The sequence below is a fragment of the Calidris pugnax genome, unplaced genomic scaffold, assembly GCF_001431845.1.
Source record: "Calidris pugnax isolate Ruff unplaced genomic scaffold, ASM143184v1 scaffold95, whole genome shotgun sequence".
NCBI classification, from domain to species: domain Eukaryota; kingdom Metazoa; phylum Chordata; class Aves; order Charadriiformes; family Scolopacidae; genus Calidris; species Calidris pugnax.
The window spans coordinates 12,007,263-12,025,779 of NW_015090885.1; the positions used below are offsets into that span (position 1 = coordinate 12,007,263).

An 18,517-nucleotide genomic window follows, 5' to 3' on the forward strand; every position below is an offset into this window, starting at 1 on the left:
GATTTGAGCATGTATCAAAATGCATATGAAGCAATTCAGCTGCACCCAAAAGATGAGAAAGATAGCTGCGGAAAGATGATGCATTTTACTTAATGTCTGCTGCAATTTATTCTGCCTTTTTGAAATTTCATAGGTATTATTTAGCTAATAATGCTAAAATGTCGATATTTATAACAATCTTCTTGTGATGCAGCTATCTGTTCCCAGATGGACGAAGTTATAATCCTGATTTGACAGGATTATGTGAACCCACACCACATGATCACATAAAAGTCACACAGGTACGTTGCAGGGTTTGTCAGTTATTTTGTAATCTTCACTTCCCTTAATATCTCATCTAGCAGTGATAATAAGCTTTTATTAAAATGTGAGAAATAAATTCATAAGAGTGAAAATATGTTGTTGACTGAAGGGCTTAGATGAAGAACAAGATAATAATTCTTTAAACTTAGAGCTGATGGTGATGCAGATGGCATGTCTTGGGAAGTTTTGTTTATTCTAAGCCTCTTCCAAGTGAGAAATGGTTATTAAAGATTTTCTTTATATTTATGTTACAGGTTTATGTCGCTTGGTGTTTTCTTAGAAATAGGAGATGGCAATACAGAAATAAAATCAAGATCATAGTTTTGAAGCCTGAATAGGAATGGTACAGTTGTTGACAGATCCAGGAAGAAAAGTATAATTTGTATACAAAGATGTTGGTTCCAGGGGGTCTCTCCTTTCTCCTTTGTCTATTGTGCAAATTAAAAGAGAGATCAGGGAAAAGCAACAGAAAAAAATAAGTGCCTAAAGGGAATCACTTCACAGGAAAATTAGAATATTTGTGTTTGTGGTCTTGTTAAGTGATGATGTGATGAACTAATGTGCAGATGTTTGATACTCAAATAGTAAGAAGTAGCCTGCACAAGACAAATGCTTGATTAAAAATAGTGCTGAAATTAACACTAGAAGGTGAAGGTATACAGAGTGGAGTATTTTTCCTGACAAAAGCATCTGAGAGACTTGAGGATGTGTTCAAGGAAAGACATTGGACTACATAAAAGCCATACTGTTTCAGATGGCCTTCCATTTCTTCAGAGCAGACAGGATGACCTACTGAATCTTCTGTAATTTTGAGTGCCCTAAGTGCATTTGACCTCCAGAAATATTTTTAGAAAGAAGTGCTCATTACCATCTATGGTATTATCAGGAATACCATTATGGTAATATCTGTCTTGTAAGTAAGAGAATTCCTCACACAATTACCTGAAGGAAGCATGAATACTTCCACTTATCTGACTTTTCCCTCCAGTCTTGAAATAGTAGTGAAAGAATAATGCAAAGATAACAGTTATTTGTGTTGCACAGAATGATTTTCTAGCCCCATATCCTTGCTTTTTCTCAAGGAAAAGAAAAGCAGCTTAGACATTCTCAGTGATTACCTTGTTCTTCACAAGCCAGTCATGTTGTATTTCAAATTCATTAAATGAATCCAGTTGCTTCTGAACTTGTAGTTACGAGAACACCATTAGTTAATTCTGGTCGTAATTCAACAGAGTCTGAACTATGTGAATGCTGCCGTACGTAGTATCTAACTGCAGTAGTTTCAAGCTGTCACTAGAGCTGCTTAAACTACAAAAAGATGGTACAAAAGTGGCTGCAAGGCTAGATTGCTGCAGGTGGACTCTTTGCAAGAGGTCCACTATAAACTTCTTTAGTACATACTCACTACTACAGCTGCAGATATGAGCTCTCTCTTTTGTTTTCTCTTTTTTATTAGCCTCATCTCCCCTCCCTTTATTCAGGAGTAGCTGCTTATTTTCCCATGACCTGGATTCTACTTACTTCAAGCTTTCAAATTTTGTTTTGCAAAGACTAAAAAAAGCTTTATTTATACACAAATGCATTTGATTGCAAGTTTCCCTACAATAACTAATTCTAGATAACTGTTCTAGACTCAGGATTTATAGCTTAGTTATTTCTTCTGGAGGTGTTCTTATACCTTCCTTTCAGTCTTGTAAGGATACAAAGTACTGAACAAACAGTGCATGGCTGTTGCCATGTTATCCTGGGCTATATTCTTGCCATACTTCCTTCACAAGAGTTGTTTACTTCACTTAACCATATTACATCCTTGCTATAGGTAGAAAGCCCTTGTACTTGTCAGTTTTCATTCTAGTAACTTTTATTAGTCCTACACTCATGCTTGGAAAAGGAAATCCCCATTTTTTTCCCATTCATCACTTAATTTCTCACTTATGGCCATGGGTTCTTTATCGTCCTCTTAACTGCAACCAAGGAAAAGCAGGATATATGCCTTGCATAGTAGTGATGTGAGAAGTCTGTAGAAAACTTAGTAGGCACAGATATTTTAAACTTTTTTGTATCATGTATTCTAGTATATAACAGATTTGAAGAAGCTAAAGAGTAAGCTGTTTCAGGAACCTTAGTGTGACTTTTAAATAGATGAGTAGCAATAGTTTCCTTGACTAATAAGTAAAGTATGTTGGAAAAAGGGACTCGGAAATGTTTGTCACTACTGATGCTTAAGTATATTTTTTGTGAACCAATCACACTAGAAATAATAACCACTTGGCTTTCTTTTGTTACAGGAACAGTATGAATTGTACTGTGAAATGGGTTCCACTTTTCAGCTGTGTAAAATCTGTGCAGAAAATGACAAGGATGTGAAGATAGAGCCTTGTGGACACCTTATGTGCACTTCTTGTCTTACAGCGTGGCAGGTACTGTCATAGTTCAGTTAATAGAGAAGAGGATGGGTTTCTGTTTACAGTATGGGTATAAGTTTACTTTTCCAGGTACTCAATAAGAGGATTCAAGGACGTATCTATTTAAAATGGGAAACTTTTTCATTTTGTGGACTAAAATCTGTGAAAAAATTAAGTTCCAGGAGTCATTAAAATCTGGACTTGTAGGCTTGCCAAGGCCATTTGCTGACTGCTACTAAGTGAAAACTATTTCCTGAGCACAGTATCTACTCGGGCATTGGAAGCTGGGTACTTGGTGCCGATACAGCCACCCAAGTCACTTCCTGATGTATTACAAAGGCATGAAGAGGACAGGTAGCAACTGGGTTTGGATAACAGACTAGACAGCGTTTTACAAGAAAACAGGATGCCTTTGGAGGGAGAAGAATTCAGTTAGTAGTACAAGCCATGAAATGACCTGAAATAAGGAAAAATAAGCTTAGAATTTCTGTGTTTCATGTTATTAATATGTAAAGCACTAAACCGCCTAGCTTTAGATTTGAACGGAGGGCAAACTGATCTCTCCATGTCATTTACAGAATATCCCAAAAAACACAGACTTCCTGATGACGCAGGTTGGTGTGTTTTGTGCACCGTGTTCATGGACATGCCAGTCTGTGGGAAAAGGGAAGACTGGTGCCTTCAGTTCAGCACAGTAAACAAGCATTTGACTTAAAACCAAAAGCAGACGTCATTCCTTTTTACAACTTCAGGCTCCCCCCTGATAGGTGCTTCTCAAACTCAATTTATTCTGCTGCCTCCACCCTGCTCCTTTCTTCTTTTGTATCTGTATTTTGTGGGGAGAGGTAAGGGTCATCTCGTTCTCAGGAAGGCCTCTGTTCCACAGTTAGGCACCAGTGTTTAATTACAAATGTAGCGATAAGAGTAAAAAGAATCCTTGACCTGGTTTTAAATGCGTGCATCTCAAGTTAATCAGTTTTCATTCTCGTGTTTGAGACACAACTTAGAGTACTATAGTTTTTCTTTTCAAATCCTAATTAAGAAATTATAATTGGAAAGCTAACACAATGTATCAGAAATATCATTTGAGTTTATCTTCCATTACCAATAAAGCTTGTTGAAAATGGAATATTCTGAGTTTCTGATTTTGGTGTTCTTTCTGAAATTTGAGTTTGATGCTCCAATCGCAAATCTTTCAAATTGCCCACAGATCAGAAATTCTGAGAAAATTCCATTTTTGACATACCCAAATAAGAATATTTATTTCGCTACTAAGCAGCTGCTGAGCTGGAACAATGTTTTCTCATTTCAGGAGTAGCATTTCTCTGTTCTTACCAGTTTCATTCTGAATAACAAACACAATGTCTGAACATTTAAATTTGGGGGTTTTGTTTGGCTTTTTTTTTTCCCTTTATTTGCTTAAGTAAAAGGACTGAAATCTTGGTACTTTTGATTTCCAGGTGTCTCATAGCATGGTAGTAAGGTGAACATGCGAACAGCACGTTCTAATGTTCCAGTGATGTGCTCTGATTCTGGAGGCTTGAGAAGCCAAGTTCCTCAATATTTTAGCCAATGGCTAGAGATCAGGAAGAGGATAACAAAGCATTTTAGGCTCAGAGAACTGGCATGTTCAAAACCATTAAGCTTCATCAGAACATTGCAACTGGCTGTAATCAGCCAGGTACATTTTGGACTTCATTACAAATTTAACTTTTGTATAATTAGTGAGGCAATGAAGAAATATTACATTGTTACAGCATCAGCTGTTGCGAGCTTCTGGTGGGCTAGTGTTTAATTAGCAGTATAATGGCTCATTAGACATGCCTCAAGAGGTCCAATACAGATGTTTTCACTAAGCAGAAAAAAAATTTGAGTAAGCAACATCAGATCTGCATAGAATACTAAGAATAGTTCAGAGTTGTTCACCTCTATGGAGATCATAAAGGATCCTTTATGGAATTGTTCACTTGTTCACCTTTATGGAGATCAGTCTCTCTAGTAAGACTTGGTTTAAGTGTTTCGTTTTTGTGTTATGCAACAGGAATAAAATGTCATTTTCCCAGGGATAGGACAAGAGGAAAAGGGCACAAACTTGAATATAAGAAGTTCCATCTATACACAAGGAGGAACTTCTTTACTTTGAGAGTGGCAGAGCACTGGAATGGGCTACCCAGGGAGGTGGTGGAGTCTCCTTCTCTGGAGACATTCAAAACCCGCCTGGACACATTCCTGTGCAACGTGCTCTAGGTGAACCTGCTTTGCCAGGGGGTTGGACTAGATGATCTCCAAAGGTCCCTTACAACCCCATATCATTCTGTGATTCTTTCACAAAAATCCATTCTTGTCTAAAAAGTACATGTTGGGACTTGATTCTAAAAGCCTATGGGCATATATGCTGCACTGGAATATTCACAATAGGTGCTCTTTCAGTGTTCTAAAATAACCTTTCCGTGGGCATGGACAAACGTGTATTCATACAGACATCTCAGATCTCAGTTTTAATTGCTCAGTTGCATTCATACTGTTGAATACAAATCTCTGCTGCTGTGATTGCTTACCCAATATATTTTGGTGAACTTAATGCCTTTGAAAAGAAAGGAGGGAAACTGCTAGTATAGAACTATTTGGCAACACAGATAGAAGAAAACCTTGAAAATGAAAAGCTCTGTGCCTCATCTGTAAGGCTGTTTTTAGAAAATGAAACTGTAAATAATTGTATGAGTAAGGGAGGACTTCTGTTCACTTCACAGTGATTACTTCAGTAGGTCCACATAATTTGGAGGTGTTCTTTGAGGTAGTTAGCGATGTTGGCTAGGCCTTTGTAATTAGGATGCAAGACTGTTAAAAGTAGAGTACATGTATCTTTCTGTACAAAATGAAAATCCAGTACTAAACATGTAAATAGACGTGACTGTTATCGGGAGTCATCATTTTTAGTTATTTGGCCCAGGGATACAGTTCTTCCGTAGACTGTAAAATCATCTGTCAGTTTAGTAAGACTGGCAAGTGTCAAGATAAAAATAATACTTGAAAAAAATTAAAGCTGTCCTTATCTGAGAAAATCAAATCTGAGAAAATCCTATCTGAGAAATCAAAAAGCTGTACTTGCTTGATGATGTTTCAGGGTAGGAAGGTTGTTCAGAATTCATTTTTGGTCTTCGTATCTTTTTAGCAGTCTGCCTGCCTGATTGCAAATATGACACAATGTGATTTCGGAGTTCAGGTTGAATTGTCTTTATCTCTCAAAGCTTCAGGACTCTTTTTGATGTGTTGTTTTGTTGTGTTTGTTGGTTTTTTTAAAATTCAAATTCAGATTGTACCTCTTTATGGAAAAGTTTCTTTATAAGTGCTTGAAAGACTTCTCTCTGCTATTTTTGTTCATTAGTGGTCTGAAATCTACTTTAAAGGCTTTTTGATTACTTCTGTCAAGGAAAAAATATTTCTGAAATGAGTAAAAGGAATGGAAATCTGTCTGCTTGAAAATCATTTAACATATTGTACCACTTAGAAATTAAAATTCAAGTAATTCTTGTTTCTGGTAATGTGAAAGTAGTTCCTTGTTTTACATAATTTATTGAAAATATAATAAAATCCTGGTTTGTTACTTAAACAGGTCAAAAAATGTTTTTAGCTTTAGATGCTCTGTGTGCTTATTGGATGATGGTAGTGTTGCAGCCACGATGTACTGTATATATTCTTCACAGAATAAGAGCTGCATGCCCTAAAACTTATCTGCTTTTTCGACCTTAAATTGAAAAATAAATACTTTATATTTAATACAAAAGATATATAATAAATGGCATTATCTCTGTCTAAACACCTCACTTTCTTTTCTCCTAAGAAATAGGAAAATTGTAATCTCAAAAGGCAAGGTGTTACTTCCTGACCTGTAATACTAAGATGATTGCAGTTTTTATCCTCTGTAGAGACAATAGTTGTTTTGATCAGTTATTTTTAAGTGAAGCTTAATCTTTCGATGAGACGCAGCTTTAAAAGTGCAGTCATTTTACCATTTACTATAGTTAAATATCTATTAATCTGTTTCCTCTTTCTGCCAGTGTTTCTGTAAAAGCTCTTAGAGACCTGTTAAGGGCGTTTTTGTGTAGAAAGACATAAGACCTACTTTTAAAATTATTTCTATTTTTTATTTTTAAAAATGTGTGTACTTTTTTGTCTTGCTTAGGAGTCTGATGGCCAAGGCTGCCCTTTCTGCCGCTGTGAAATCAAAGGAACTGAACCAATAATTGTGGATCCCTTTGATCCAAGGGATGAAAACTCCAGGTGCTGCAGTATTATTGATAGCTTTAGTATGCCCATGTTGGACTTGGATGACGATGATGACAGAGAAGAGTCTTTAATGATGAATCGTTTGGCTTCAGTCCGAAAGGTAAATTTTCAAATACTGTACAACAGATAATGCTGTATGTTTGTAAATGAAGCTGCCTGTAACTTCAAACAATGAGAGGTTGCACTTCATGCTCTAGGTTTCAGCAACTCGCTGAAGAGTTCTTGGGTTGAAAAAATAAAATGCAGCAATATTGCAGCAATAGTACCAAAGTTGAGTAGGAGGAAAAAAAGGTTCCAGATTATCAGCTGATATGAACTGAGTTAACTCTGATTATAATGGAGGAAGCATGAGTCTGCACCAGCTGAGACTCTTACTCAAAATACGCTGTATGGACAATTCTCTGAACACTTACTTGTGAGGAACAAAAAATTTCATGTATATATAATATATTATTAGTTTTCTGCAAGTGTGTGTACACATGCTCAGAATCTTTTTGGATTAAACTTGAGTTTCTACATAGGTTATAAATATTATTGCTGTGTAAAAGTGACTTGGAACCCAATTCATATTGCACACAATTAGCTGTGTTGTTTCATGTGAACATCATGTTTCATGTGAGTTGTCCATGATTATTTTTTTTTCTGTATCTTTAGTATTAGATACTTTTATTAGGAAAAGTTTATCTGACGTATTCGTAGTGACTTTGTGCTTTGGGATTTTTTTGTCCTGAAAGTGTACTATGGGATCTTTCTTTTGTCACAGGAGATTTTATCACTGATAGAAAAAGACTACCATTAACAAAAGTTTCTTTTATGTTGGTAGTTTTCACTACTATATTTTAGCCTGGAATACGTATTGTCATAGCGTGCAACACTGAATTTTACAATGGGCTTTCTGTATTTTACCTTCTACTAAGGTCATCTAAATTGCATAGTTGCCTTGGAATTAATTCTGTAATATCTTAATCTTCAATTTCCTTATTGTTCTATTTGTTGAAGGAAAAAAAAAAAAAAAGTGTTTCACCCTCCTATCTGAGAGTATCTGCCAGTTAATATATGTACTTCTGATATCCTTCCTAACCTCTTAAGCCATATGAATCATTCTTGGGTTGTGTATGTAATACAACATGGCCTACTCTTGGGAACAGTTTATCCTTCCTGCCTGAACTTAAATTGCAGTCTGCAGCCTGACCTCTCTGAGATAGCCTTGAATTGATGGGCTTTTATAACACTATCATTTCCATGATAAGGCAAAAATGCATTATGCTTTTATCAGAAGGAGGAACAATAGGCTTTACTACAAGAAGTCTTGTTTTCAGTATCCACAGAGTGCCTGAGTGCTTTGGTGCTTGCTATTTTTATGTCATTAATTTCATCGTTCAGTGAAAGAAACTGACTAAATATCATGGAAGTTCAGGAATGGCATTTTCCACTCTTTGTTAGCTTCTTGACAGCCTTACTTCCAATTGTTGAATTGTCAGGTCATTGCAATTGTTGAATTATCAGGTCATTTGATAACTTTTTGGCCGTGGTTTTTTTCTTAAAACTGTTACCAGTGGTTGTACAGTGATGCTCTTAGCCACACACCTGTGTGGAATATGGCATTATTTATATACACTTGTTAGTAAAACCTTCATCAGCCTAGTCTTTTTCTTTTAATATATTTTTCCTGCTAAACAGTATTTCTTCAGAGCCTGAAGAATTTTTTTTTTTTTCTCTATGACTTTATGTGGGATTTTATCCTTCTTGAATTTTTCTTTTATTTCTTGTTAATGCTCTTAATATGAATATAGTTCTGCATAATGGCTGTGTTGTAGTAATTTCATTTGTTGAAACAGTAGAAGCTAGATGACAAAGATAATAATTTAGTTCTTGCAGACAACCTGCTGACATTTGTTACTTTGTAATCCCAATGAACAAATTTTTCAAATCTTATTTTATTGCAAGGATTGTTACATGCTTTCTCAACATAAAGCTGTTAATGCTTAAAAATCTGGTTTTGTTTCAAATCACCTGGCTAGACCACGTGGTATTACTGAGAAGATCTTCTTGCGGTGTATCTGGCTAGTAGCGAGCTGGGATTTTAAACTTGCTAGAAGAGGAAAGTTCCAGGTACATGAAGTTCTGAAGAAAGTGACTGTAGGACTTCATAATGTGTTGCAGAAATATTCAAATCAATCCTTATTGTCCTGAAAGCCTTGTCAGAGGAGCACTGTTAAAATATTTCTCAGCTGTTACTACCCTTTCACTATCTTTGGGACTTGTACTTGTGAACATTCATAATGCAAAGAATAGTTACAGTAAGCTCATTTTAGAAGCACACACCGTCAGGTTCATCACTGATTGAGGGGCCTGGGTGGGTCTTTAAGTGAGCTCTTCTTGACAAAATGAAAAGCTGAAAAACACTTTTTGGAAATGGCATTAAAGCGTAAAGATGATACGATTTTATTTTTTTTTTATCACCCACTGTATCTGTATGAATTATGAATATAAGTTAGATGTCAGAAAAATACCAATTCTGCAGTTTATCTCTCTATCTCTGAAGTATACTCATAAACTGTAAGAGGTGTCTGAATTAAGTCCCTGAGGGACTTCAGACTTAAAATTGCTTCAAGGAAAAGAATGATCACAAAGCTACTTACTCATTCTTTAATGGAATGAGTAAACGGATCCACTTTAAGAAAAATGAATCATTCTTGCTAGGTGTTGTGTGTGAGTCGGTGGCAGCAGCAGCAAATCAGCTGTAACAGAGGCTTTAGAGAAATCCACTGCAATTAGTCTGTTTATCTGCCTCATCAAGCAGCTTATTTTTTCTAATTTCTAAATTGTCTTCAGATACTTCTTTATGAAAGAAAGATGAAGAGTGGTGCCAAGACCTCTGTTAATTGTCTCATCGCTGAGAAATTTCCAGCCCCATGGTATCAGATTAGCTAATGCAGTTATTGCCTGAAGTTTTCCTTTTCTCAGCTCTATACCGATTGTGCCAGCCAAGCACAACATTACGAAATGCACATTAAAAAAATGTGCAGATTACAGGCTAAGGTAAATATTGAAAACGTCTTTTGTCATTTTTGAAGAGGGCATTTTAGTCTCTAGTAGACTATGTTATTATTCCATAATGTTTAATACTCCATTGTCCCAATAAATTAAATTATCTGTGCAAGATAAGTTACCTTGTGCAAGATGTAAATTGATACACTTTGTTTTAAAAGAAAGAATGAAAATAAGGGAAATGCATAGTGCGGGACTTCTTGTTAAGGGCAAATAATTTTAAATTTGTAAGTGCTAAGATAATTGTTCAATCCAAATAATACTAAATGAAAGCATAGAGTAAGGCCCTAGCAGTATAGGAGATTGAGGTTTTCAATAGGTTAAAGTGAATTAACATTCTCAAAAAATGATTTTTTTCTAAAACCAGATGTATTTACCTTGTCTGGGGAGTTACTGTCTTCTCTGGGATTAATTTCCTAACTGTCTGAATGCACCAAAACCTGACTTCGATTCACACTGTTACTTTAAAGTACAGGAAATTGCCAAAGCTGAAAGCCACTGTTTGTCATGATTATGTTTCTTCCAGCAGCTGAATTAGGTTAAACTTAACAAATCATGACAAAAGACTTTGATTCTCAAAATATGGGAGGAGACTATGTTTTTTACTCCTCCCCCTCATTTCATTATTATAAATTGACTATTTTCTGGTAACGAAAAAAGACATGTATTACATAGTAATACATTTTGTCATATGAAATGCAGGAATATGTAAACAAAAAAAAAAAATTTCAAGTATGTCTAGGTATTCCCTTCAGCTGTATGTTCTTAACTCGTGCATACATGTAATTTTCTTCTTAATGATACACCGGGTTTATGGGAATTTATTAAAATCACGCCACACAACAAGAACGTCCTTCACTGCTTAGTTATTAGTATTTGAAAGAGGTGTAAATGCTAGGAGGCGGTGTGCTTTCCTTAGTTAAAATGTGGTTTACTGATTCCCTTGGGCAGTGTGGTGATGATTCTTACAGCCTTAATAACTCTCTCTCCTTCCTTCACATGCATTTTTTTTGGGTCAGCAAAGGAAGGATCAAATAAAGAACAAACCTGTCTATGTAAAAAATGTTTACGGCCATCCGTATTAAGTGATGCAACTTTATATCCTCATAAAAATTTTTAAGTCTGGATTATATTGGTCTGTCCAGGTCACAATTTATCCTAACAAGAAATAACAAATATGTTACTCTGAGTTACTCTGATCTGCCTTTAAATGAAGAAACTTCAGGGAGCTGCCTGAAGAAGAAGGAAATGAAACATCCACTTCTGGTGTGGATCTGCTTGTACCTTCCTAGATGTCTCATTATGCAATTTATAAATTACTGAGTTTGCTGCAGTAGGACATTAACAATCAGGATAATATTCCTCAGTCAGTCACTTATTAGGATTTGCACTGAATGTGCTTTTCATATGTGCCTGTCTGGCAGAAAGGCATCTGAAGATAAAACTTCCAATTCAATAGCCCAGCTGCTAATATTTCCATTAGAAGAACCTTCACTATAAATTGTAATCAATGTCAGAAGCAGCTTTATTCTTGAATTCACAACCACTAGGGGCAAACTGATACCAGTATATCCTAGTAATAAATGCATCTGACTAAAGAAAACAATTGTGGTTCGCTCTGCAGTAGAACTGCAAAGTATGTCATAGCTGCTTTTCCCTTGGCAGCAGGCATGCCAGCCAGATGAAGTCCATGTTGTTACAAAGGAGTCTGTGCTTTTTTCCTTAATCACATCTTTATTGCACAGGTCTGTGTGTGTTGCAGCAGAGCCCATTTGTACACTGAAGGTCTGTCTTCTGTCACTGCCAGCTCATTTGTATTAGTTTGTGTCTTAATCACTTGCTTTTTTTTTTTTTTTTATTGTCACTGTGCTGCTCTCACTGCTGCTTTATTTCCAGTGAATAGGAAATACGCAGAAATTCCAAGTAGGTGACAAACAGAAAAACTTTTAAGTCCCTTCATCCTTAGGGAGTTTGCCAAAAAGAGTAGGTATTATGTACATCTGTTAATGCCCTGGCATCCACATGAAGTGCTGCCACTCTGTTGGCCTGGCTGTCACAAGCATCAAATAATGCAGCTAGACAGGTTGGATGGGGGTGGACAGGAAGAATATGTTGGGGTTTTAGTTTTTTTTTTAAGGGGTATATGATGGAAATCTGATACTGAATGCTGAAGAAAACCTGTTTGTTGCTGTGGAATATTTTGTTTTGTTTATTTTATTTTCAGTAGATCTAAACAAGGAATCATAATTTTTAGTTTCTCCTGGCAAGGCATTATTTCTTACTTCAGCACCAAGAGGTGACATGGATTAAGCTTCCTTGTAGAGGAGAGAAACTGCTTTTGCTATGAGCTATTTTTCTGGTTTTTGTTTGGTTTTGGTTTTTTTTGTGTTTTTTTTTTTTTTTTCTCTCATGCCTCATAAGTTAATCTTGAATCTGCTGGCCATCATCAGTTCTCTTTTTGAAATCTCTGGGGCCACAGCACACTGATAGCATTGTGGCTGTAGGCAATAGTAGCTCAGGGGACTGAAAGATAATTTTGCTATTCTGAAACAGGACAGGTTAAGCTGACATTTTTTAACACAGTTAAATTGAAAAATTTTGGTTTCATTTTGGCAGTTATGATTTACCATTCATGGAATATGGTGAGTGGATACAGCTAAATATTAAACATATATGTGGAACCAGAAATTTGTAACAAAAATTCATCTTCTGTTTCAGCAGGATTAAAACTAGGTCATATTCTAAGAATCTTGAATTTTTAAATAAATTTTCATATTTTTCTTAGTTTTTCTTATTGCCTACCACATATTAGGTGTGTCTTCCAGCCACTTGTTTCCATAAATCTGAAAATAATATCAGCTCCTGGTGGGTTTTAAATGTGAATATTTCCATGATTTCAGCCTCTGCTGCAGCTGGACTGTTGTTATGGCAGCAGAAAAGATCTCTCACATGGATGAGACCAGTGGGCTCACAGAGGGAAGAGTGTAGCATTTTGCCAATTGATTCTGTAGAGCAGACCTGTATAAGAGAAGGTTGCCACAAAGAATCAGTGGTGGATATTCTTAAAATGCTGTCATGTTTAGCTGTGGATTCATCTAACTAAACGCAGTGTGACATTTGAGACTCTGTCAGGTTACCCTCTCAGGAATTTGAGTTAATGGATGTGATGGTACAACCATAAGAGCATCTTAAACTCCAAACAAATGTTTCCTATCCAGTAACTCTGTTTTCAGTATTTTCTATTTTTCTTATTCTTTGTTTCCAACTCCTTTTATGTACATAGGATTGTTTCTTAGATCTCCTCAACCAATTCTCTGCTGAGACACAGTATGTTGTGCAACACCTAAAACGTAGAGACTTACTACAACATTTGCATTTGTTGTAAATAACTGTATATTTGTGGAGGTGAAAGATCACCTTATTTGGTTCTATTTCAAATAATTTGGGAAACAAATTCATTTTCTGTCTGATGCTGAAGCCAAAGCATTGAATATATTGTATTACATGGCTCTTGGCTTTTAGGAATGCTTAATGGAGTTATAACTAAACTTTGAAAACTAATGATATTAAAAGATACAGTGTTCATTATGCTATTTAACTGTTAGATGCTTTCTGCTAGGGAAAATGAATTGACATTCAGTTTATAGTAATTTTATAATTATGATTGCTCAGGCATGCTTGTGAGATATATATCTGAGCTTAGTTATTCAACTTTCCATTATGTTCAGAGAGGCTAAGCACCTCACAATCATTCATATGTTTATCCTCATGGACTTCCAGTCAAGGTCAGGAATATTCAGCAATTAAAGGAAACAAAGAAAACTTAAGGCCTGGGTTCAAGCCATTTAATGTGCACATTTGTGACTTTATAGAAAGGAGAAACTGGGAAGCTTCTGGGAGCCATGAAGAGCACAAATCTTGAATTGCTCAGTCTCTTGAAATTGAATGCGTAGTCGTGACACTGTGCTTACTACATGTAGAACACGTGGTAAGACCCTACCACAAAAGAAAATCGTTCTGGCAGTGCAATTAAACCTCAGACTTCTAGCTCTTCAACACCCCCTCACTCCTCTGTCTTATTTTCTCTTGCAACGTTATCCAGTAGTACTGGGGTAGCTCCTATTTCTGAAAGGAATCTGGTAGCAATCCCAATTGTATAGGACAGAATATTGAACTAAGCTGTAGTGTGTACGGTAAGGCGTCAGTATAATAGATTCTTTTCTTGGATTTCCTTTTGAATTTATGAAATTTTCAGATTCTTTAACATAGCCACTATATGGAAAGGAAGGCAATGTTGTTTACTTGTATACCTTGTTAAAGAACTTCCCAGTCCCATCCTTCTCATCACTATGGGATGTGAAGCATTGGTGAGAAGAAACTAAAGAAAAGAAGGAAAAGGTTTTCGCCGGTGATTTAGCTTAGAGATGGGTGCATTTTTGTGAGCGATTTTATATGCTTACCTTAAGAAGGTGGCAGATTGTTAGCCTATGTAGGTAAGTTTATAGTGAGAACACTAGGATGCCTCAGTGCACAAGTGACCTGAGGCTGATCCTTGGTGTGAATGTCTTCCAGCTGCTCGTGTCTAATGTCAGGGAAAGCACAGAAAAGCATAAACATCCAGGTTTGCTTACAGTACACTGATCCAAATACAATAGGTTCACAGAAGTAACATTAACTGATTTATGGAAACAACTAAACTGTGTTTGTTAAAACTCAGCCAGGTGAGGTTTGGGAGCTGGTTGTAAAAATGGGGGGAGCCTGTATTGAGGGTTGATGAATTTGAAAGGACAAGTCAAGAAAAAGTAATTGTGCTTAGTCACCTGGGGGTGTTGTTAAGTGTTTGTGTGTCCTTGGTTTAATATTTGCTAAAATGATAAACTGAATTGTCTTCATGGTTTTTGTAAATCAGAAAAAAAAAAAAGAGGAAAGAAATAACTGCTTTGCTTACTGGCTTGCTAATGATTTTTATTTGTAAGTTTTCAGAAGATATATGCATTCCTTTTGCTATGGAATTATGATTTGAAAATGAGCTGTAGTTAACAGACAATATCATAGACATCCAGCTTTTAAAAGTCACGTGTAGAATTTTAGATGGGGTGAATCTATGGAGTCTATGAATAAAAAGTTCATCAAGAGTAACAGTACTACAGTGGAATCTGTGTCTACATTTGTGATTGTTTCCTTTTGTATGGCAGTGATTGCTTATTTTTTTAAACAAATTACTGGAATATATATTCTTTTATTTTCCTCACTATTTAGTTAGTTTTGAGGGGGGATGATCTGACTTTCTTTTTCAGTAACCGTAAGCTGAGCACTGTCTGTTAATTAGTAATAGTAGTAGGGTGTCCATTATGATAACTGACTATTAGTAGGTACCTTACAAGTATCAAATGTTTTAGTCCTGGAATGGAGGTTGTATATTTGGACATCAGGTAAATACTGGTAATTTATTTTTCTGTCTTGAAGTGTAATGAGAGGCAGAATTCACCAGTGACTTCCCCAGGATCTTCCCCTCTTGCACAAAGAAGAAAACCACTTCCAGACCCCCTGCAAATCCCACATCTTAGTCTTCCACCTGTACCTCCTCGTCTGGATCTTATTCAGAAGGGAGTAGCACGGTCACCATGTGCCAGCCCAACCGGATCACCAAAGGTAAGTCTTATTGAAACATTATTTCTTTATATACCAATATTGAGAAATTATAATATTTTTTTTCAAGGTGAGCTTGCTTTTTCATTTTGGAAGATAGCCTATTATGAAATTTTCCATTTGAATTTTTTTTTTCAGGAGTTTGCTCTGTCCAAAATAACTTTATTTCCTTGTAGCTTAGAAAAACTTTAGATTAGATCCACATTGATTATGTCTCTTATCTCCTTCAGTTGACTTTGGCAAGTGCCTGTCTCTGTGCATATTACCTTGTATAGTCAGATGTTTACAGCTACATGTGTTGGTCCAACGTGACCTCTGTTTGTCTGATGGTTGTATTGCATTTGGTAATGGTCAGAATTTTAAAGACATTGCGTAATGGGTCAGCTCTGCAATAAACCCTGATCCATGAAAATAAATAAAAATTAAAGTTTCCTGAAAATAGATTTTAAATTATATGTTGTGCTCTGGTGATGATTAATACTCAATTTCCACAGTATCCTTACAAGAAAAATATGTGCAGATACCCTGCTTTCAAAACCTTAACTGGCACGTATTAGGACCCAAGTTTCAAGGGAAATAATAATGACTCTATAGCTAATAAATTGTATACTGTGTTTAGTGAAATGAATGATACTAAAGAGTTAATGATCTTTTGAGTGGATAAGCATGAATAAGAACAAACGCTATGCTTGTTGCTCTCCATTATGAGTTGATCATTTTGTTGTGATTGCTGTATCGAGAAGGGGAATTAGATTTAGATTTTGATTTGTAGATAGATGATGAATTCAAATTCAAGTTCAACACATGACTTGCGACCTGTGTGCTCATAATAATCCAGTATGAAGTACCCTATTTATTTTGTCAAGTTTTTATTTCAAGCTTGAAAATCAACCTCTTTTTAAGATTCTAGCGATTTATAATTTAGAGGAAAAAATAGAATAGTTCCTTTAAGCTTCTTTCATCACTTTTTTGTATTATACAGGGGAATTTATAACACATTGAGAATATATGCTAAACATTTGACACAGCCATTAAAAATTAATTTTACAATAGCATATTTTTACAAAGTTTCATGTCTTATAGAAAAATCAGAAATACCATCAGAAATCACCCGAAAAATAAATCAGGGGGTGAAAGAGAAATAAGATGGTGACAATAAGGAATAATTTCATACTTTAAAAGATTTCATATTTTCATGAAAAAAGAGAATTTAGTCCTGCCAAGACTATAGTAACAAAACAACAACAACAACAAAAAAAAAAACAAAAAAAAACAAACAAAAAAAAAGAAAACCACAACAAAACCAAACGTCTTCTCTCTTTCTGCAATGGAGAGCTTTAACTATAACAAAATTTAACTATAATAGAAATTTGGACCTAGCCATTATGTGGTGCCTTGACAGCAAGAATAACTATTTTTCTTAAGTAGCAGCTGAATTAAACACTTCTTTATTTAATATGCTGTCCTATTTATATTAATAGACCTGCAGGTAGAATCACTGTATTTTCAATATAAGTAATGCATTGAGGTGCTGCTCAAAGAATAATGGTGGGCTAACCTGTGAAATGAAAGAACATACTATTCTTTCTTTAAAACTTTTGTGGCCTCCAGCTGTTGAACTGGTAATAATATGCAGGATTTACCAGAGTACATGAAAATTACACCTTCCAAGGGAAATCACCTTCCCTCTATTTTTTACCGTAGTGGTAAGAGAAAAAAACATTTTGTAAATGGCCTGAGTGTTATTCTGTAAAATGCTGTTAGTAATTCACTGCTCATGAAAATGTTTGGCTTTTATCAGATTTGTGCTTTTAGCTATATGGCTACCTGGATAAGTTGGCGGGAGTTTTTTTCTGGTAACTTGGTTTTCAGCTTTTTCCAAACATTCCTCAGAATGCATTTCAGGAGCTCAATAAGTTAGTCAAAAGATCAAAGTAAAGGATTCTGGAAAAAAGTTATGGGTCAGATAAATCTACCTCAGTTTTCTTTTTTCCTATCCACCTCCTTACTTGGGTTACTCATGCAACAACAGAAATGGGGGCACTTTTCCTGGAGAGAGGCCAGGTTTTCTGCAGAGTGCAAAGACAACACTAACATTTAACTTACTGGCAAGTACTCTTGTGATGCCTTGAAAATATCTCAGTTAGAAATAGTGAAGCCAAACTTGATCATGAAACAAATACGTATGCCTATATATAACTTTTTTTTTGTTGTTTTTACTTAATGTGTTATTTAGTCCTCTCCTTGTATGGTGAGGAAACAAGACAAACCTTTGCCAGCACCACCACCTCCATTGCGTGATCCTCCACCACCTCCACCAGAGAGACCCCCTCCAATTCCACCAGACAACAGGATAAACAGACACCTGCATCATCCAGAAAGTGTGCCTTCCAGAGACCAGCCAATGCCTCTTGAAGGCTGGTGTCCCAGAGATGTGTTTGGGACAAGTCAGTTAGTAGGATGTCGAATAGGGAGTGATGCTTCTCCCAAACCAGGACTGACTGCAGTTTCAAACATAAATGGAAGGCACAACCGCATAAGTTCTGATCCAGGATTTATGAGGAAACATAGACGTCACGAGCTGCCTGCAGAAGGTGCCAAGGTATGAAATGAGCTGAATGTTCAGTGTCCTACCGCAGCATTGTCTTGCTTTGGCTGAAGTACTGTTGGTCAGTGTTGATCTGCTCTTTCTGAATCTTTTCTGCTGATACTTAATAATAAGCTGGTCATAAATAAATGCTTTTTTTAAATACTGTAATTTGTAAAGCAACAGTACATGAGGGTCTAAGTTACAATTTTAACATGAAACCTTCAAAAAATCG

General features: G+C 35.9%; 1 protein-coding gene across 4 annotated transcripts in view; it reads left to right on the forward strand.

Annotated features, from left to right (window-relative positions):
- The window catches only part of CBLB (Cbl proto-oncogene B, E3 ubiquitin protein ligase), a 129,739-nt gene that overhangs the window by 85,934 nt on the left and 25,288 nt on the right, over nt 1-18,517 (forward strand). For all 4 annotated transcript variants that reach the window (XM_014947395.1, XM_014947399.1, XM_014947396.1 and 1 more), the window contains exons 8-12: nt 194-281; nt 2,592-2,723; nt 6,892-7,095; nt 15,513-15,698; nt 17,932-18,297. In XM_014947395.1, coding sequence (XP_014802881.1) covers nt 194-281; nt 2,592-2,723; nt 6,892-7,095; nt 15,513-15,698; nt 17,932-18,297 — 976 coding nt within the window. The remainder of the gene's footprint in view (nt 1-193; nt 282-2,591; nt 2,724-6,891; nt 7,096-15,512; nt 15,699-17,931; nt 18,298-18,517) is intronic.